The 21,424-nt window shown below is 35.7% G+C and overlaps 3 protein-coding genes across 3 annotated transcripts; all 3 read left to right on the top strand.

The window, feature by feature from the left end:
- Positions 1–629: 629 nt before the first annotated feature.
- On the top strand, positions 630–2,098 carry LOC134648171 (mite allergen Der f 3-like). The gene is made up of 3 exons (XM_063502651.1): positions 630–1,090; positions 1,401–1,546; positions 1,939–2,098. Exons 1-3 carry the CDS (start codon positions 635–637, stop codon positions 2,096–2,098), a joined length of 762 nt encoding a protein of 253 aa, XP_063358721.1. The 5' UTR covers positions 630–634.
- Positions 2,099–13,749: 11,651 nt separating this feature from the next.
- Positions 13,750–15,691, top strand: LOC134648419 (trypsin-like). Its single transcript, XM_063502939.1, has 3 exons — positions 13,750–14,263; positions 14,617–14,762; positions 15,499–15,691. The coding sequence occupies exons 1-3, from the start codon at positions 13,799–13,801 to the stop codon at positions 15,662–15,664; spliced, it is 777 nt and encodes a 258-aa protein (XP_063359009.1). The 5' UTR covers positions 13,750–13,798; the 3' UTR covers positions 15,665–15,691.
- A 724-nt stretch (positions 15,692–16,415) lies between these two features.
- Positions 16,416–20,006, top strand: LOC134648420 (trypsin eta-like). The gene is made up of 4 exons (XM_063502940.1): positions 16,416–16,650; positions 17,466–17,656; positions 18,070–18,215; positions 19,830–20,006. The coding sequence occupies exons 2-4, from the start codon at positions 17,528–17,530 to the stop codon at positions 19,996–19,998; spliced, it is 444 nt and encodes a 147-aa protein (XP_063359010.1). The 5' UTR covers positions 16,416–16,650; positions 17,466–17,527; the 3' UTR covers positions 19,999–20,006.
- Positions 20,007–21,424: the final 1,418 nt, after the last annotated feature.

Below are 21,424 nucleotides of genomic sequence, written 5' to 3'. Positions count from 1 at the left end.
CTTCCGCCTTACACAAATCATCCACATATTTACCTACTGGAAAATTTAAATTATTATTATGTCTGTCTGATAACCAAAAAGGGGAAAGAGGATCCCCTTGAGTAAATGGAGAAGCCGACATTTCGATAGGTATCTTGAAATAAACTGACACTCGCTGAAGAAGTTATGGACCTCCTTGATTTCTTGCTAACTTTTGTAGATAATCCTAAGTTATCTAGAAAAATAACGACTATTACAACTAATACATATACACCTACATCAATGTCTTAAAAGCAGGCTGGAGTAGGTACCTATATACCTACGGATTTTTCTTAACTTACCTACTACACAGATATGATGAAACTATGATTTCTTGTTACGGGAACATAAGTATAACTATGAGGAATGAATGAGGAAAAAACATGTTTTTTATTGTGATTTTTCAACATCCTTCATTAGCGTACATTGTTTTTAAAGGTAAAAAAGTAGTTTTATGGCATAGGTATATTACATTGATTTTAACTTACATTGCACACACAAATATTTTGCTTCAAATTTTTAATTTAAATTTATGATCGCTATAAGCAATAATCCGTGACCAACATCGAAAAATCGATAAGCATTAGCAAATTTGAAAACCACTTAAAGTCATGAAATGACGCCAGTAGGTCTTTTTGTTCTTGTATATACCTTTAAACTAGTATTAGGGACACAGGAAGGTTTCATAGTCGGGGGTAATTATGTTCACGCTATAACAAAATTCCCTCATGTTGCTTTTTTGACTACGTACAGAGCGGATTCTGCCGATGAATATATATGTGGGTCATCTATACTGAACCAATGGATTTTGATAACCGCCGCTCACTGTTTGGATGACACTGCAAAAGCTATAGCTTCTGTGGGTAACGTAAATAGGGAGATTGGAAAGCTCCACCGTGTGGCGAGTTTCAAGCAACACGAAAATTGGGATACAATTAGAGTAAACCATGACATAGCTTTGTGTAGGCTGAAGAAACCGGTTTTGTTAGGACATACGGTGAAGAGAGTGGTGATGGTGAAGCACCCACCGAAATCGAGGGTAGCGGACTTGGCTGGATGGGGCGCTACCGAAGTAAGCACGCATTTATACTTATTGATATTCATATTATAAAGAATAGAACCCCTACCAGGCTACCCTAGGCAGGCCCCTAGGCTGTAATACCTTATTACCAATAAATGATGTCCATGGCTATTACTTATGTCTAGAATTTAGGTATTCTATTTTAAGATTTATTTTCATCACAATTGATACCCATCATTATATTGTCCGCGCCATAATAATAGCATAATAGCATATTAAATAAACTTAGGAGTTAGAAAATAGAACAAAAATACATTTATTAAGGACCTGCAATTTTTATTTAATTTAATTTATTCTTTAGGAAAATGATTATACAGAAACTATTCAGCTGAAACACACAAGACAGAAGCTGTGGAATCATAAACAGTGCAGAAAAGTCTTTAGCCGTGCACCCAAAGGAACTATCTGTGGGGGCGAAGCTCGTGCAAGAGGAAATTATGCTTCAAAGTAAATCTACATTGTTTTTAACGATTTTGATGCAGAGAAACGTCCCAGGTCCTAGGTTCAACTAGCGGTGCACATTCACAGCATTTCCATGTTTGTATTTTATTGTCCAAATTTAAATACCTACCGGAGTGATGTAATACTATAATCATGGCAGGTCCAGAATAACCAGAGAGTAAATAAGTGGACTTAGACTATCTTATAGAGTGATCAAAATGGAAATTCAAAACTCGGTGGTGGAGGCTGGAATCGAACGCCGTCTTCAGCTTGTTTTGACTGAAAAATCCATTTAAAACTTAGTAGACATGATTTTCACGGTATACACAATATCTTGGGAGTGTGCTTAAAAACATACAGGTTTTTACCACAGTAATTTCTCTTTTTTTCTCCTACAGGGGAGACTCAGGTAGCGGGCTCCTAGTAGACAACAAAATAATCGTCGGGCTAGTCTCCTTCAAGGACCCCTCCGTCTCACGAAGTTTGGTGATCTACACGGACGTACCATACTTCTACGACTGGGTCAAACGCACAGCGAAACTCCTGAGATGCTCGTGACAAATAAAATAAAATTATAATGGTATTATGTAGTTTAACTGACATTTGTCATCAACACCATCTCGGCCCCTATTCGACATGTGCAACTGTCAGATTTCGCGTCATTTGAAATTCAACTGCTGAAGTTCATTTGAAGTTCATCAAGTGCTGAAGTTCATTTGGTACAAACAATAATTTAACAAAAAACAACTTTGTTTTATTATTACTTTAAGGTTTATAATGGTTTGGTTTGGTTGTCACCTAACTGTGGATTGCTAATGTCAAATTTTGACAAGTAATGATTCCAAAGGTAGACTTGGTTCTCTATGACCTTCGGCACCATCTTGGAGTTTTTGACGTGCGAAAGGGTAATTTATAGCAAAGAGTAAAACTTTTTTTTTTCAGTACGTAAGTTTACATGAATTAATGACATCTTGTGAGCGATAGACCAACGAATGCGCTGTAGGCGATGCGGCGGCGAGTAGTGGAACTTACGTGACAATTTCCATCAATCAAAAAGGGACTACATTGCTGATGGTCGATAAAGGCTATTAATAACTGAATTTTAACAGCAAGAATGCCTTATTGACAAGCGATCTTTTTGTTGAACCCACACCTACACGTCAAATAATGCTTGCTCCACACATTCTCCTATAAACGCTCAAAATTGAAAAAAAAGGAAACAATTTACTCATCACCTCTCTCAACTCAAGCTGCCTATTTCTAAACCACGTTAATAAACCACAAGTTGTACCTTAACACATTTCGTAAACCACATATTCAGAAAAGTCCGTATTTTATTACTAAGTGGAACATGAATAGCTTGTATTACTTTTTTGGCATAAAAATAATCTAAATTAGTCAAAATATTTTGACTAAATATTGCGCTACTGCTACCTACTATATAGGTACCTACTACCTTAGTAACTTGGTAACTTTGTCAGTCACCAACTATTTTGATGCTACCTACAAAGAGCATCAAAATAGTTGGTGACTGACAGGTCAGGCTCCGGTCTTGGTAAGTAATATAGTCAAATACAGTAGGTCATAAGACCTAACATTACTACCAAGACCTAAAAGTACCTATTGTTTAATATGTATCTACTCAGAGATGATTTTTAATTAAAGGAGATTAAATATATATATGTTATTCAACTACAAATAAAAAATTAGATCTATTTCAGTTTACACATTTTTTTTCGTTTAATTTTAATAAAACATTAAAGTTTTTAAGCATTCAACTTTATTTAATTTTCTTCACTTTATTATTTTCTGATATTTAAGTAGGTATGGTGTTTCAGGTTGGTAACAGGAAATAAGAAAACCACACCTCTCCAAAAACTCTGCTGGTGATTCACATCTGTAAGTTTAAATATGAAACATGATAAAAACACTTAAATTAAAAACTTAATGTCTGGGAGACCGAGTTTTGCTCGGGAAACATATAATAACCCAAAAATGCGCGTTTTCCCAGAGATAAAACCTAGCTAGATCGATTTTGCGCCCCCGTAAACCTCCATATAGCAAATTTCATCTAAAGCCGTTTAGAGCCGTTCCCGAGATCCCCGAAATATATATACATATAAATAAATAAATAAATATACAAGAATTGCTCGTTTAAAGGCAGGGATCGGAACCGGTTTTTTGCAAAAACTTAGAAGTAACCATATTTTTCGAATTATTTTATACTCAAAATGTAGGACTCAGTTGTGTTTTTAGGTTACGACTTCGTATTATTAGATTGCCTAATTAGAAATGAAGTAATTAGCAAAGAACGAAAAAATACCGTTTCCGTTCCCATACAAAAAATACCGGTATCCGATCCCTGTTTAAAGGTATTAAAAACTTATAAATAAATTATTAGCCCTAAATCCTGGTAGTGAGTGTAGTGACCTACCAAGTGCGGTAGGGTGCCCTTCTGCAGGCTGGCCGCTTGCCCCGCTGGATAAGAATGCTGATCCGCATCATCAAAAGCATACAGATATAAAGCGCTTTGACAGCTCCTCATAGAGGCAACGCGCGCTAGGCCGCACGCCATAAATCTAAGCTAAAGTCTTAAATTCGAGATCATGAACATGAAATATTGTTCGCTATAATATTAAAATCATAGGTATTAGACCTATGATTTTACTATTATAGCGAAAAGTTAGCAGGAGACGGCCGTGCCGTGGTCGTGATAGGTACAGCATGCGTGGACCAGACAAGCAAACCCTGAATTATGTCCCTACCTATTTTACTATACCTTTGTTCACCATTATGTTCACCTATGTATATTTACTCTTCTTTCCAAGATAATCATCTTTTTCAAGATGTAACCCGGATAATCGGGCTGTATAATTGCCTCAATTTTTTTTACACAAAGTTGTATGTAATCTTAATTCGATAATTAATGATGTTTTACATATTTATCATATACTATTTTGCAAATTTTTCTTGGATATTACGTTGTTTATTTCGATTGACGTGTTTATTATTTTCGTTACTATGACAGCGTTTTTTTTTCTTTTTTGGCATTTACTACAGTAGCCAGTGTCATGTCGATATAAAAACACTTTAAAAATGGAAAGGTTGAGTCCTCAATACAGTGACATTATAACTCAAACAAGAACCATCCAAAGGGGGGTGGGGGGAAATTTCGTTATCTGCCTCTCTATCACTCTTGCATATACGAGCGAAATTTAATGGTGGCAGATAACGAAATTGGTTTCGCGGCAGGCCCTCTTTAAACAAACCGCCTTGATTCATCAATGTTATATTTATTAGGAACAAACGTTGACTGCCGACTGTCCTATATATTATACTACTCTTTGCTGCCCACTTCTAGCCTCGGAATAATAAACCAACAGGAACCGCCATTAACAGGCGTTCCCCTCTGCCAAAAGTCGGCGGCCGCCGGTCAAGGAGGTTATATAAAACTAGTTGCCATACGTCATACGCCATTCAGCAAACGTCAGTCTAAGCGGAATGTTAGGAGCAGAAAATGCCGAATTGTAGCGTTTTCTCCTGTAAAAACCGATCGGACACATCTAGCGTACTTAAAGAACACGTTTCTTTTCATATGTAAGTACTATTACATGTAAATATTATCAAATAGTGCACTAATTTAGCAAAAAACTAAAAAACATTGTCAGTCTGAAAGTGATACCACTTCATGGTACTAGATCTAATTTAGGGTAATATTTAAAGAAGACTTTCTAAATATTCATTAGGTATACCTAACTTCTAATTTGCGTTGCTTGTTATTATATAATTTATATAACACATTATTTTTCTATAACACCTTATTTTTATATCAACATAATCCATTCAAAGAAATAAATAGTATAAATCATAAGTAACGTGATATTACCGATCTGGTCATTGTGCTAGTTTCCGTCCATGCTCTAGTGTCTAGTTTTCGTCCACATGACAAAATAAATAAAAAATAGCAAATTAAATATCAAATATGTTATTTGCTAATCAGCAAATAACATATTCATATTCTGTATTTTGCCAAATACATTTCTTATGTAGATAGATACTCGTATATTGTCTCGACATTAAGGATTGCTTTAAGTCCAAATTTTTGCAGCAATGTAGATTTATATTCAATTTCTTCAAGTGGACGAAAACTAACACACCTACCCTACTACTGTTTGAAAATTCATTTTTCTCTTAGTTTCTATCGTATATTTTTTATTTTACATGTCCAATATTTGTATTGTATTTTATTTATTTTAAGGTATTTACTGCCGTCATTTTCCATAAATAGGAACTTTTAATTTATTACTCTGGTATCACTCTACCATAGTTAGCGATGGGACACCATAAAAACCAATATCGATAAAATCTATATGAACATTATAAATATATTGTTATTTTGATTTATTTTTTTAGATTTCCAAAAGATGCAATAAATTTTAAACATAAGTAGTTTTCAGCTTACCAAGCCATCGAAAACCTAAAAATATTGCAATATCAGTCACGTTTTAAAGTTCTAAGAACTGCATAAGTAAGTTTGTAATTCCATATAAATATATGCTATTACAAAGTTACTGTTGCAGTTCCTACAAATAGTAGGTAAAGTAAAGGTACACTACGATGATAACCGACTTGGTTTCAGTGGAGCAGGTTCTTGGTGGAGCATTACATCTCAAAACTTTTTTGTAGTAGAAGCGTTGCGACTTGCGAGACTTGCACCTTTTTAGGGTTCCGTACCAAAAGGGTAAAAACGGGACCCTATTACTAAGACTCCGCTGTCCGTCCGTCCGTCCGTCCGTCTGTCACCAGGCTGTATCTCACGAACCGTGATAGCTAGACAGTTGAAATTTTCACAGATGATGTATTTCTGTTGCCGCTATAACAACAAATACTAAAAGCAGAATAAAATAAAGATTTAAGTGGGGCTCCCATACAACAAACGTGATTTTTGACCAAAGTTAAGCAACGTCGGGCGGGGTCAGTACTTGGATGGGTGACCGTTTTTTTGCTTATTTTGCTCTATTTTTTGTTGATGGTGCGGAACCCTCCGTGCGCGAGTCCGACTCGCACTTGGCCGGTTTTCACATGTAATGTTTTTGATGGTTATAATTGACTAAAGCAGACAGTTAAAATTCAGTCAATAAAATATCGACAATATTATCGACAAGTCCCTCGCACTTTTACGTTTACTTAAAACTGACATCATCTCGTTCACGGACAGGGTTGTCTGTGTTTGTTCTTGTATTTGTGTGAATATAGTTTATGCTAGTGTTTGATAATTTTGTCGTGTGCGTGTGTAGCGACGCATGCAAAAAATGCATTAGTGTTTATATTATTTGTGTGCGTTCCTCGCCCCCCGCGCCGAAAACGGCAGAATTTTTCACATAGAAATTAGTGCGTGTCACCACTCCATATTGGATTATTCCTCCGAGCTTCTAGCGCTGGCGGTACACCGCGAAAATCAGTAAAATGCCGCAAATGGTGTTAAAGATCTGAAAATCGGTACGATTGATCTTTAGGACATTTGAAACAATTTGACCCGAAGCGCCAACAAATAAAAAAAAACGAGAGGAGTTATGACGTCATGTTTTTTTGTATGAAATAAAAAAAAATGTTTAGAAACCTATCGTGTATGGTATTAAACGAAAGGGCTTTCTGAGCCAATGCTAAAAATATATCACATAGTTACATTTCAGTCATTTTGTTTAAATTATAATAAAAATAGTTTTCAAAACATACCAAGTTTGGGCTTCTCCAGATACAATACCATAATTTTTTTTGTAAAATATACCTCAAATTATCCCTAATATCCTCATATCTAACCCTAATAAAGCAATTTTGAAATTATTTACATTTAGGTTTTTTTTTTCAATTTTACAAAGTGTAATAATAGCCCTGCCGAATTACTCAATACGAGTAATAATGTCATTCGGGTAAAATAAGAGTATCGAAACTTGCTTTTTCTACTCCCGTACTTTTATTTGTCATTTAAAGGGTCGTGCACACACCTTTAAACCCCTAACTTATAGTTATCAACACAAGTCTTTAGTCTATTCCCCAAAAAAATATTTGTGCATACACGCAGTATCTTTTTGGCACTTTTACGATACTTCGTGTAATCACCACTTAAAAAATATTGTATGGAATACATTGTTTCCAACCTAATTTTAATTGTCATTTCTGACAGATGAGTAAACCATAGACATGTTTTGGTTAATGGTACGATTATTTTCATCTTTATAGGGCTGTATCTCCTAAACCGTGCGTCGTAGCACAAAAATAATCAAATTTTCGTTCCCCTTTGAAACTCCTAAGTAATATTTAGAAAACACGAAAAACAAAAAAAAATAAGATTTTTTTTTATAGGGTTGTATCTCCTAAACCGTGCGGCGTAGCGCAAAAATATTAAAATGTTCATTCCTCTGTAAGAAACCCTAATTAATATTTAAAAAAAAAACACAAAAATGAGATAAAATACAAAAAAAAACTTTATAATGCTGTATCTCCTAAACCGTGCGTCGTAGCGCAAAAATAATCAAATTTTCGTTCCCCTTTAAGAGACCCCTAAGTAAGATTTAAAAAACACAAAAAAAGAAAAAAAAAAGAAAAAGAGGAAGAAAAATATTTATAGGGCTGTATCTCCTAAACCGTGCGTCGTAGCGCAAAAATAATAAAATTTTCGTTCCCCTTAAGAAACCCACGCACTGAACAACCTATCACATTAGGACATGAAACAATCATCATCATCCATTTTTATTATTATTTCATTGCATTTCAAAGTAAGTGCTTGGTCGTAGAAAAAGTATTGTATGCAACGTTATTTAACCGAGTCAAAAAATACTAGTGGCGTCTTTATTAACAATTTTCGGTTGTTGTTATTGTTACTCACGCCACTCGCCTTTTTTGACCTCTCTTAAACAACAGTTGCATAAAATACTATTACATGTTCCTTTGGTAATATCTAAGCTTTAAGTAAGAAAAAGTTCTGATGAGTGGGGGGTGGAGAACTCGGGAAAGGGGGGACGTTAAAGGTGAGTTTTTTCGGTTAATTCTTTCTTAATTATTACATAGACAATTTTTACTACGACTTATAGATTCCGAGATATAAGCGACTTTCTGAAAAAAACCGTTATATATTAATTTTATGCTTTCTTTTTAAATATTTAATTGAGAGATTCATAGATCACACTATGTAAAATTGAAAAATAAAAAAAAACCTAAATGTATATAATTTCAAAATTGCTTTATTAGGGTTAGATATGAGGATATTAGGTATAAGATTAGAGGTATATTTTACAAAAAAAAATTTTTACCGTATTGTATCTGGAGAAACCCAAACTTAATTGGTATGTTTTGAAAATTATTAATATTATAATTAAAAAAAAATACTGAAATGTAATGATGTGATATATGTTTGGAATCGGCTCAGAAAGCCCTTTCGTTTAATACCAAACACGATAGGTTTTTAAACAATATTTTTTTATTCCTTACAAAAAAGATGACGTCATAACTCCTCTCGTTTTTTTTTTATTTGTTGGTGCTTCGGGTCAATTTGTTTCAAATGTTCTAAAGATCAATCGTACCGATTTTCATACCTTTAACATAATTTGCAGCATTTTCACCATGCCTGTCACGTTCTAACAAGTATGTATAGGTGAACCAGGATCTATTGAGGGTGCGCCATGTTGCGGAATTTCACTGGAACTAATTTTTTCATACTACACTGAATTGTCACCCTATACATGAGAATAACAGCGCCCTCTTGACAATTATCATATATTACTGGTCAGGCTATAAGTGCGAAAGTGACGGGCTTAGTGATAGTGGATAAAAATGGATCCGTGCTGAGCCCGCAGCTATATACATATTATACTACTCTTTGCCTACGCCTTTGCTTTAAACTTTTTTTTAACAAGTTTTCACAGACAATTAATAATTTGACATAGACACATCAAGGCGGTTTGTTTACAAAGGGGCCTATCAGGAAGTGCGAAAATCGAAACTCAGCTATTTGCCTCTTTATCGCTCGAATATGCAAGAGTGATAGAGAGGTTAGATAACAAAATTTCTAATTTCTGACTGTATTTTTCTTTAAATATTTTCAAATATAATTAAGTTGTCTGTATCATCACCATGATCAGCTCGATGGTAACCATAAAAATATTGTATTGTCACCCATATTACATATTATGTACTTATGTAAATTTTCAGCTTCATTGAACACCCGAGAAGTGGGTCAAATCTAGACACGCGGTAGCGTGTCCAGCCAAGTTCAAAGAAAAAGGAACTGGCGACGCAGCAACCGTGTGTAATATTACACGAACCATTTCGAGCTACTTTTGACCCCTTCACAACTTGAAACCTACTTAACCTACACACATGAAATTTGGCACATGTATTCAAGTCCCTTAGCTTGTTCAAAATACACTATTTCATAAACATAGCTCAAACAGTTATTGATAAATTAACGTTTAAAAACCGGCATTTTTGTGACTGACTGACATATAGATCAAAAACCTAACCCACTTCCAGGTGACCTAGAAACTTGAAATTTGGCATCAAGGTAGACTATTAGGTGTATATAGAAGGAAAAATGTGAAAATTGGAAATGATTGATATTTTGATGGAAAAAAAATAATTAATACTTATAGACCAAAAACCTAACCCACTTCTAGATCACTTAGAAACTTGATATTTGGCATCAAGGTAGACTATTAGGTGCATATAGAAGGAATAATGTGAAAACTGGAAATTATTGATATTTTGATGGAAAAAAAAAATTAATACTTATAGACCAAAAACCTTACCCACTTCTAGATGACTTAGAAACTTGATATTTGGCATCAAGGTAGACTATTAGGTGCATATAGAGGGAAAAATCTGAAAACTGGAAATTATTGATATATCGATGGAAAAAAAAATACTTATAGACCAAAAACCTAACCCACTTCTAGATTACTTAGAAACTTGATATTTGGAATGAAAGTAGACTAAGGCGTATACAAAAGAAAAAATGTGAAACTGAAACTTTTTGACAATTAACCGCGCGTTAGCGAGGGTCTCCTTTTCAGCACACTGATTCAGCTTAGGCAAACTGCTTTCATGATGAATACTATAGTAATTTCTGTACAAAAAGTAATGATATCCCAACAAAAACATAAATGTGAAATGAGAGCCAAGTTCAATATTGAGAATATGTGTCGTTGTTGACTCGCCGACAAAAGAATTGAGATCTATATGGGTGCCAAGTTCTGTGCTGTGTAGAAAATCCTGAAATTATAAAGGATTTGTCTTGGCTAGTTTTTACGTATAGGCATATAGGTAATATATATTTTCCTGTTAGTTTTTCAAAAACTTGGTTTGTTGTTAAAAACTAGCCAAGACAAATCCTTTATAATTTCAGGATTTTCTACACAGCACAGAACTTGGCACCCATATAGATCTCAATTCTTTTGTCGGCGAGTCAACAACGACACGTATTCTCAATATTGAACTTGGCTCTCATTTCACATTTATGTTTTTGTTGGGATTTAATTTGCATGATTTGATTGGATCCACATTGGAACAGACAGACAACCAACGGGACAGATGAAACTAAGTAAAAGCTTGAAAAAATGTGGCTTTTTCAATTTCTATTGCAACTTCAGATGAAAACGGGGTCTCTATTGTTTCCCAAATAGTTTTAAGCCATAATGTATTGTTTGCTCGAATTTTCGTTAGTCATAATTCATTTCGTTCAGAAACGCGTCACTTTTCAGGATTGCCATAAAACAAATCTAACCTAACCTAACCTATCTATAGGATAACCTAACTAAAATCTTGAAATGTTAACGGTTTCATTTTTATGAGCAATGATAATATGACAAACAATACAATATGACTTAAAACTTTATGGGAAACAACGGGACCCCATGAAAACGTCCCTATTGAAGCATAAGGACCCTTAATTTATGGAAAGCCACATATAACAACCAATTCGAGGCTACTAGGTGGCAAAATACGACTCAATACGAGTAGGTAGGTCAAATACACGAGAGTATTAAAATAAGGATTTATATTTGGCCAAATATTCTTGTGACAAAGTTATTCTTCCTCGCGTTATCTCGATTTTGCCACGGATCATGAGAACCTATTGTTCGCTTGACAATTAATCCCAAGGATTGGCGTAGGCACTAGTTTTTCCGAAAGCAACTGCCATCTGACCTTCCAACCCAGAGGGTAAACTAGGCCTTATTGGGATCTGTTAGGCTGTTAAAGTTTAAAGTTACCTACTCGTAAGTCTCGTAACACAACATATAAGTTTCACATAACAAAATTACTTACATATATATATTATGTACCTAAACATATTACTTTTCTAAAAAAAGGACTGAAATCTAGTGCTGCGAAGAAACGGTATTTTTGTTCGGCTTTTTTGTTGCTATTTTGGCATATGGATACATGGTAGAAGAAGTAAGTATGGAATCCTCCTCCGTTTTGCGTGGTCCGACGCACCTGGCCGGGTTTTCGCGATTTTCCGTCAATATCTGTCAATACCTTATTTCTTACGAACACCTAAAATAATAAGTTTAAAATTAATCTCAATGTCTTCAGTTTGCTGTTCATTCAAACTAACAAAATCCAAATTTCTGAGGCAATATACGACCGCTGTCTTATATAAGCCATTAAAATTCATCATGAATAACCCCACGTTGCGTTGTTATAAATTTAATTAAATAAATAATTATTTTATTTTATTTATAACAACTAATTAGGCATAGCGTCCAATTTAGAATATGACACAGGCATTAGTTCTTACGAATTTTACCTTAATTTATTAATCAAAGGACCTGAGGTAAAAGTGGGAAGAGGTTAATAAGCAGATGCACCAGCTAGTCGCCGACGCTCCGCTTCCCCCGGGATTAGCACTTAAGCCTGCACCTAACAGACTAGCTCATAGGGGGCTATGAGCTTGCTGTTGCGTCAATTTTCATTTTTAGAAAAAAAAACTAGTCTACTAACTACTAACAACACAATAAATGCTTATTTTGCCGCATTCTTCACTATCTCTCCCTATTTCACTGCCATCTAACCCAGAGGACAAAAATATAGCTTATTGTGGCTACTGGCTACTCCGTCTTCCTCATGACTCATGATATTTTACTTCACCATAAAGTAATTGGTGTAATATCAAATGATATTTTTCGCACAAGTTACAAGAAGTTCATTGCTAAGAACCACGACGATTGGTTTAAAATTTAAACTTTATATATAATTTGTTACCTAGTAATTATAATAAATCTGTTTTCTTTTTGACATTTAGTGGTATATGTATTGCTGTATGTTTATTGTCAAGTTTTTTTTAATTCTGGATAATTGTCATATATTCGTTTTCATGATAGATCTACACCAACGCAACTGCATGTCATGTTCTTGCGGTTAATTTTTATAACGCCAAGATCAAAATTTGACTGTTAACTCCATCTTGCGTCGAGTAGAGGAATCAAAAAACTATAGAAAATAGAAATGCAGTTTACTCTATGCCATAGAATCCCCTTTTAAATGTCATAAATCCAAACATGGCGGCCATACCAATAGACAATCAAGTCTAGCGATGAAATGATTTGTTTACATGAGATTCACTGACAGATAATGATTTTTACCTATTCGACAACCCACGATAGTTCAGATTCAAATGAACTTCAACATGCGACGTCAAAAGTGGCATGTCGAATAAGGCCCCTCATCATCAACCTCAACTGAAAGAAAATTTGCGCTTTAATAGTGACACTCGAATGCAACTTCTGCAATATCAGTGTTGCAAAGTTACTGCTACAGCGTTATTGGCAGTGTTATTGTTACTCTTCTTGAAAAACATTTTAAGTATCCTGATAATTAACAGTGGTGTTGCCCACGTCAACGCTGCAGCAGTTACTTTACAACCATAATGGCTGCTGCAATTGCCATCCGAATTGGTATTCAGAGGTGGTGATGGTTTAGGTGGTCCTAAAGACCAATATTAAAAGGCTCTTGCGTTTAAAAATGGATCCCACAGACATTTATAAATTACATATTTATTCATGAAAAACAAATAGAAGAACCGCATTACTTTAATCTATTACAGATAATTAAAAATATCGTACTTAAGAACCAGTTTCCTATACACTTCCGAGGCTTTTTTTAATTTAACCTAATGATTGTTACGGGCTTGTTACGGGCAACGATCTGTGACAATTAACGATTAATCCATAAGCAATTTGAAACAATACTTGACGTCAAGAAATGATGGCAGTAGGACTTTTTATATTAATACACATCTTTCAATTAGTAAAGGGAAAACAAGAAGGTTTCATAGTCGGGGGTGCTGTGGTTCAGTCTATAAAGAAATTCCCTCATGTTGCTTTTTTGAATTTGGAAGTCCCGGACTCGAAACTACAATTTATATGTGGGTCGTCTATATTGAATCAATTGATTTTGCTTACTGCTGCGCACTGTCTGGATGGCATTACAAAAGGTACAGCTTCTGTGGGTAACGTGAATAGGGAGAACGGAACGCTGTACCGTATCGCAAGCTTCAGGCTACACGATAAGTGGGTTACTAATGATTTAGTAAATAATAATGACGACATAGCGTTGTGTAAACTGAAGAAACCGCTGGTATTAGGATCTAACGTGAAGAGGGTGGTGCTGATGAAGGACCCACCGATAACGGGAACAGCTGACTTGGCTGGCTGGGGTGCAACCGACGTAAGTCACATAATTATTAAACCTATTTTCCACATCTTTAAAGCCTAATAAAAGTGAAGAGTCCCGGTAAACAACGATGGCAGTCTATTTTGTATGATATCTATTACCTTACATAAAACAGTCACGTTACATAGATACCTACTGACTGACAAAGCACATCCTAAGCCATTAAATATATTGAAATTGGAATTTACAATTTTGAAATAGATCTTAGTTTTTTCTGTCGATATTTTTTTACTTCACAGCGTGACGCAAAGAAGGATATTGTGTTTAGCAGTCTAAGTTACGCCGTCAAGCTTTATTTTAATTGATTACTTGTTTGCGAATATCTTAAATAGGTACTTGATTTTCAGGAAAAGTCCTTTACTGAATCAATACAGCTTAAGCACACAAAACAGAAGCTGTGGACTCATAAACAGTGCAGGAAAATCTTACGTCAGCTACCCAAAGGAGCTATTTGTGGAGGCGAAAGTGGTGCAAGACAAAATTTTGCTTCCAAGTAAATTGATTCTAACGTTTTTGTAAGCGCAGCGCTGTAGGTACCTACTCAGAAAGAGGCAAACTCAGAAAGAAAAGTCCTCAGAACGTGACCTAACTCGAAAGTGACCTCCTCAGAAAGTGACCTACTCCGCCTATACCGATATTTTTAATTCGGGTATTGTGAGTGAGTTCACTCAGAAAGATCGAAAACGGGAATCCAATACTCTGTTTTCTGTTTTTTTGTACCTATGTATTAGGTAATAAAAATATTATTGCTACCGTCGCCCGAATGCAGAGGACGCTGGTTCGATTCCAGCCCTCGGCTCTTTCGGCTTTGGTCACTTTTCTTTCGTAATTTATTATGTTAGGTACAAGCTATTTAAAAACAGGGCTAATATTTTACTTGGGGTGGGGGACTAGCGGTTTTTGAGCGTCGGCGTCTAGTTAGCGCCATTTTGTTAATTTTTTATTGAAAATGGCATCGCAGCGCAGTTGCGTTAACGTTGCGTCGAGCAGCAGCCATAGAGTTGACTAGACGCCGCGCGTTGGCGGCACCCCACACTAACTTCTCCCGAGGGAGAAGCTAGTATGGGGTGGCTGTTATTATAAAAATGAAGACATAAACGCAGTATTGGGTAGGTACTAATCATTTATTTCATATGACACAAAACATAAGAGTTACATTAAAATGTACACTGCAAACTGCAAGACAGTTTGATGGCAGTTTTCCTTAAAAAACGTATTTTCTTCTACAGAGGGGACTCGGGCAGCGGGCTTCTAATTGACAATAAAATAATCGTTGGGCTGGTCTCGTACAAAGACGTCAGCGTGTCACGCAGTCTGGTGATTTGCACAGATGTACCATACTACTACGATTGGATCTTAAGCACATCGGAACGATTAGCATGCTCTTTTCATTGAATACAAGAAATAAAAAAATGGAATGTCTACAGTTTTTTTTATTGTCATCAATCATGTCATGTTTATCGTCTGATCCTCGGCCCTGTAGTATAATAAACAACACCCTCACTTAAGAATTGAAAAATAAAATTCCGCGCTAGTTTATTATAGTTTCCTTAGCAGCAATGCTGTTAAACATACGGACAGATGCGAAACGGCCAGGGCGAAACTTTGTCATACGTACTATACGGGGAATTTAACGCATTAAAAATCTTTGGTTTACCACATTTTTCAAGATAAGATGAAAATAAAAAGATAAGAGTCGTAAAATAAAATTAAAATACCAATTAAGTACTGTGGGTGTCTGTGGGTGACTGCTATAGTTATTGGCCACTCTTAAGAGTTAAGAATTAAACAAGCGAAAATAAGTAGGGTGGGTGACTGCTATAGTTATTGGCCACTCTTAAGAGTTAAGAATTAAACAAGCGAAAAAAGTCTTATATTGTTAACAATATAAGACTTATTTTTTAGGAAAGGCCAATTACCTACTATGTAGTGGCCAGTAACTAACAGTTCTATATTCAATTCAATGTATAATGTAGGCACAATCCCTTGGCACTAATTTTAAATGGGCTGATTTTTAATTTAACCATAATCGCCGCTATAGGCTATGATCTGTGACAAACCACGATTGCTTGCTTAATTAAAGCGAATTGGAAAACTACTGTAACTACTTAAAGTAATAATGGCATTATTGGCAATAGGCGTTTTCGTTCTACTATATACTTTCAAATCTGTAATAGGGGGACTCGAAGGTTTTATAGTTGGTGGTGATTATGTTGAATCTATAACAGAATACCCCCATGTCGCTTCTTTGGCGATACAGTTATTGAACACCGATTATATTTTATGTGGGTCATCTATATTAAACCAAGTGATTTTAATAACTGCCGCGCACTGTTTGGATGATACTGAGGAAGTAATAGCTTTTGTGGGTAACGTGATAGGTATTTAAATTTAATTTATTTATTGTAGGTACTTAATTATGACTGATGTTCGAAATAAACAAAATTTATTTGCCATAACATGAAACTTTGCTTCAATATGTGCTCCAATTTATGGAAATCATTAATATTTTATAAATTATTCGTATTCAGATGAATTGATATTAAGAAGAATATGTTATCTAATATATTTCATCACAAAATCAACGTTATGAAATATTTTATTATAATATAGGTACCTATATGGATTTAAAATTCCCATTGTAGTATCTTTGCTCCTTGTAAATCATGACATTGACTTATCATTGACTTATATGGTATGTATTAACTAAATTAGTGACGCAAAGTTACTCATCGTCACTATATTACTAGGCTCGCTCAAAAAAGAGAATTTAGATTTTGACCAACGCAGCAATTTACTCTCTGAATATTTTCAGTAATCATCTTCCTTGCGTTGTCCTGGTACTTATTTTGCCACGGCTCATGGGAGCCTGGGGTCCGCTTCGCAACTAATCCCAGGAATTGGCGTACGCACTAGTTTTTACGAAAGCGACTGCCATCTGACCTTTCAACCCAGAGGGGAAACTAGGCCCTTATTGGGATTAGTCCGGTTTCCTCACGATGTTTTCCTTCACCGAAAAGCGACTGGTAAATATGAAATGATATTTTCGTACACAAGTTTCGAAACACTAATTGGTACGAGCATTGGTATTGGTATATTTTCAGTAATAACATAGAAATATAATATTTGTATATATGGAACATTAAACCATTTTACAGAATAACTAGGGCCATTTTACGATATTATTTATTTATAGTTGAGCAAGGAGAACCGTATCTTGTAGTCAAATTCAAGCAGCATGAAAAATGGAAACAACCCATGAACGACATAGCTTTGTGTCTACTGGAGAGACCACTGTCACTGGGGGAGACAGTAAAGAGGGTGTTACTGCTGAGGCAGCCACCGAGAACACAGACAGCTGTCTTGACTGGTTGGGGCGCATATGAAGTAAGCACCTAACGGCGCGATTCGGGAAATGGTTTAGAGATTCACTAGATATGAAATAGTAAAGATATGTGACGTTCTACGGCAAAAGGTACCATTGCCCCTGGCTGAATATTGGAGCGGCGTTAATAATAGCGTAAGCGCCAGCCGCCACAAGGTACCTTTTGCCGTAGAACGTCACATATCTTTACTATTTCATATCTAGTGAATCTATTTCCCGAATCGCGCCGTAGGTACGACCGACGTCAATTATTATTTATTGATATTAACCTATTATATCCTATATGTATTAGACACTAGCTCACTATTTTACTCAAAACTCAAAATAATATGAAACAGATTATCTCCTGTCATGACAAAAGATATTATATATACTGTATATTCATAGTTAGTTTGTAAAACGTACATTTTTTTAGGAAATTGACTACTTAGAATCAGTTCAGCTTAAACATTCAAAACAGAAGGTTTGGACTAATAACGCGTGCAGAAAAGTTGTCAAAACTGCACCCAATGGAACTATTTGTGGAGGCGAACTTAAAGCTAAAGGAAATTTTGCTTCTAGGTAAGTAAGTATATATTATAACCATCATTTGTACCTATGTATTTGTGGACAGAACCGAAGCGAGTCGACAATTCAATAAAACTGAAGACATCCTTAATAAAATGAGTGATTGGACGTACTAAGCAAACCCCGTTATAATTTAGCCATCACTATCTTGATACTGGCTAAATTTTCCCACTACACATAAGCCATTAATTAAAAAAAAAAAAAAAAAGTGTGAGTCGGACTCGCGCACGGAGGGTTCCGCACCATCAACAAAAAATAGAGCAAAACAAGCAAAAAAACGGTCACCCATCCAAGTACTGATCCCGTCCGACGTTGCTTAACTTCGGTCAAAAATCACGTTTGTTGTATGGGACCCCCACTTAAATCTTTATTTTATTCTGTTTTTGGTATTTGTTGTTATAGCGGCAACAGAAATACATCATCTGTGAAAATTTCAACTGTCTAGCTATCGCGGTTCGTGAGATACAGCCTGGTGACAGACGGACGGACGGACGGACGGACGGACGGACGGACGGACGGACAGCGGAGTCTTAGTAATAAGGTCCCGTTTCTTACCCTTTGGGTACGGAACCCTAAAAAGTGAAATGAACTAAGGTCAATATGGATGTGGGTGGGTGCAGGATAAGCGTAACTGGGCCTTCAATACCGTCTTTACCATAAGGGCACACAGGCCACCATCCCAGGGCCCCCATCCTTAGGGGGCCCCGAAGGACAGACAGTAACATTACTTATAATTGATTTGATTACCCATTACATAATAAATTGAAGATCATATGTATGAATTCGTAATAAACATTAATCAATGGGTAAACAGGCCAATATGACCAGCCACAGTTGGGCGTTTTTTACGGTTCTGTACCCAAAGGGTAAAACCGGGACCCTATTACTCATACTCATACTCATATTTTATTGATAATATAAATTACAGGTCAGGCTTACATTACTAAACTACATTAAAGGTAGACAGGAGGTGGTATTAAAGGTTTCTACTAAGACTCTGCTGTCCGTCCGTCCGTCACCAGGCTGTATCTCACGAACCGTGATAGCTAGACAGTTGAAATTTTCACAGATGATGTATTTCTGTTGCCGCTATAACAGCAAATACTAAAAACAGAATAAAATAAAGATTTAAGTGGGGCTCCTATACAACAAACGTGATTTTTGACCGAAGTTAAGCAACGTCGGGCGGGGTCAGTACTTGGATGGGTGCCCGTTTTTTGCTTGTTTTGCTCTATTTTTTGTTGATGGAGCGGAACCCTCCGTGCGCGAGTCTGACTCGCACTTGGCCGGTTTTATTTTTTGTTTGTCCCCTACACTTTTTTTTCAAATTTGGGATTTTTTATAGGAGAAAAAAAGTGTCCTAAGGTTTTTATTTCCATTACGTCACCATTTTTCATAGACTTTGTATGGCGGTCGCGAAATGGAAAGATCGAAAAATGTATGGAAATTTTGGGACACTATTTTTCTCCTATTAGGATAGAAAGAGCTCGTGATTCTGAGTAGAAATAACATAAAAAATCCCAAATTTGAAAAAAAAAGAGTAGGGGACAACAAAAAAAAAAAACGCCCAGTTACCCATATTGAACTTAAATTTTCTTTTTTTCGCAGAGGAGACTCAGGCAGTGGTCTCCTAGTTAACAGCAATATAATCATTGGGCTGGTCTCCTTCAAAAACTTGAAATACTCTCGCAGCGTAGTGGTCTATACGGACGTCGCGTACTACTACACTTGGATTGTACGCGAATCAAAACGATTATTATGTAAAATACATAGTTAAGCGTAGTTAAGGACCTGTAATTAGTATTAAGTTAATTTATTTTATTGCGTTACACAATTAGTTGTATTGTATATTATTGTAAGTACCTACTTATTTCATAAATATATAATGTTTAGGTATAGGCATCGCCAAATACACTTAAATGTATTTAACTTAAATAAAGAGTGATTAATGTTCTTAACACAATGGAATTAATTACCTAACTTCAGACTAATAATTACTAATAAGTAATACTTAATGTCTGAATCACTTCGATCAACACGGGCTTCCGACAGGTCGGAAGGGATAGGCCCAAGCGATATTTTGACATTCAAATCATTCTGCCATTTTTCGCTGGGGGTGCACACAGTCGCACTTCCCACACACTTACATACAAAATCCAATCTGTCAATCAATCCAATCAATCCAACCAATGGCATTTTTTCTGCTGCTGTGTTCACTCGCGCGTCTGGACTCGGTCTAGTTAAAAATCCGAGCGCAACTAGTTTTATTACCCGCGCTAGATCAGTTGATCATGTACCTAGGCAGAGGGGAAATAGTGCGAATGCCGCATCCCTTCCGTGTTGATCGAAGCTGAATCAGAGTCAGCAATAGGCTCTCTACATATTTTATGTAAAAAAACAATAAATAGGTAGGTGTAGGACACTTATGACGGACGTGGCACCAATAATGAAACGTAAACCATAAATCTTATACAATATGTAGGTATTTATTTAACATATATAACAGTTTTTAAACATTGTAAAACATTTTGGTTACCAGAAACAAAAGTCATAGATCTACTCAAGTTAAAATGATTAATTAATTTGAGACTGTTCATAAAGAGAAAATAAAAAAGTTGAAACCAATTGTAGTATCTTTAATTAAATACGTCGAAAACATAAACAAAACGAAAAAGACATTTAAGTACATATTTTATTTACATTAAGACTTACAATAAAATGTACATAGTCCAGCGTAGTTGGCCTGTAATTAGTTTTTTAATGTATTCCATTTTGGTACGAAAATTAACTATATAATTCGTATTTGATAAAACGGCAATTAGGTACCTTAAAAATCGGTAAAAAATCTGTCTTTGCGCGAGAAAGCCGCCCGCGAGTGTCACCTGTGGCGTGGCCTTACTACGTGCCCTTGCCCGAGGCCGAGGGTCTTGACCAGGGATGTTGCGGATGCAGATTTTTTGACATCCGCGGATGCGGATTTTTAAAGGCTCACATCCGCGGATGCGGATGCGGATGCGGATGTCAAGATTAGGTACTTAGAAAACGTCAAATATTACATTTTTAGCATTTTTTTTATTAAAAAAAAACCAAACGTTTAGTATTTGAGCAAGAATATAGGTGCGTTATATTTAATAAACAGTAACTTCGCCGACTTTTCTGGATCTAGACGATTTCGTTATAGGTAGTGACGAAATTACCTAGCA

Source organism: Cydia amplana, chromosome 5 (assembly GCF_948474715.1).
Source record: "Cydia amplana chromosome 5, ilCydAmpl1.1, whole genome shotgun sequence".
NCBI lineage: Eukaryota > Metazoa > Arthropoda > Insecta > Lepidoptera > Tortricidae > Cydia > Cydia amplana.
The sequence above is the reverse complement of the archived record's forward strand: the minus strand, read 5'-3'. Positions and strand labels throughout refer to the sequence as shown.

What these genes read in the sequence shown, in the direction of transcription:
- LOC134648419 (XM_063502939.1), top strand. Translation starts at nt 13,799, where the DNA reads ATGATGGCAGTAGGACTTTTTATATTAATACACATCTTTCAATTAGTA. An exon ending in CTGGCTGGGGTGCAACCGAC is followed by an intron (nt 14,264 to 14,616) that starts GTAAGTCACATA and finishes CTTGATTTTCAG; the next exon opens with GAAAAGTCCTTTACTGAATC. An exon ending in AGACAAAATTTTGCTTCCAA is followed by an intron (nt 14,763 to 15,498) that starts GTAAATTGATTC and finishes TTTCTTCTACAG; the next exon opens with AGGGGACTCGGGCAGCGGGC.
- LOC134648171 (XM_063502651.1), top strand. Translation starts at nt 635, where the DNA reads ATGACGCCAGTAGGTCTTTTTGTTCTTGTATATACCTTTAAACTAGTA. An exon ending in CTGGATGGGGCGCTACCGAA is followed by an intron (nt 1,091 to 1,400) that starts GTAAGCACGCAT and finishes TTTATTCTTTAG; the next exon opens with GAAAATGATTATACAGAAAC. An exon ending in AGAGGAAATTATGCTTCAAA is followed by an intron (nt 1,547 to 1,938) that starts GTAAATCTACAT and finishes TTTCTCCTACAG; the next exon opens with GGGAGACTCAGGTAGCGGGC.
- LOC134648420 (XM_063502940.1), top strand. Translation starts at nt 17,528, where the DNA reads ATGAACGACATAGCTTTGTGTCTACTGGAGAGACCACTGTCACTGGGG. An exon ending in CTGGTTGGGGCGCATATGAA is followed by an intron (nt 17,657 to 18,069) that starts GTAAGCACCTAA and finishes ACATTTTTTTAG; the next exon opens with GAAATTGACTACTTAGAATC. An exon ending in AAAGGAAATTTTGCTTCTAG is followed by an intron (nt 18,216 to 19,829) that starts GTAAGTAAGTAT and finishes TTTTTTTCGCAG; the next exon opens with AGGAGACTCAGGCAGTGGTC.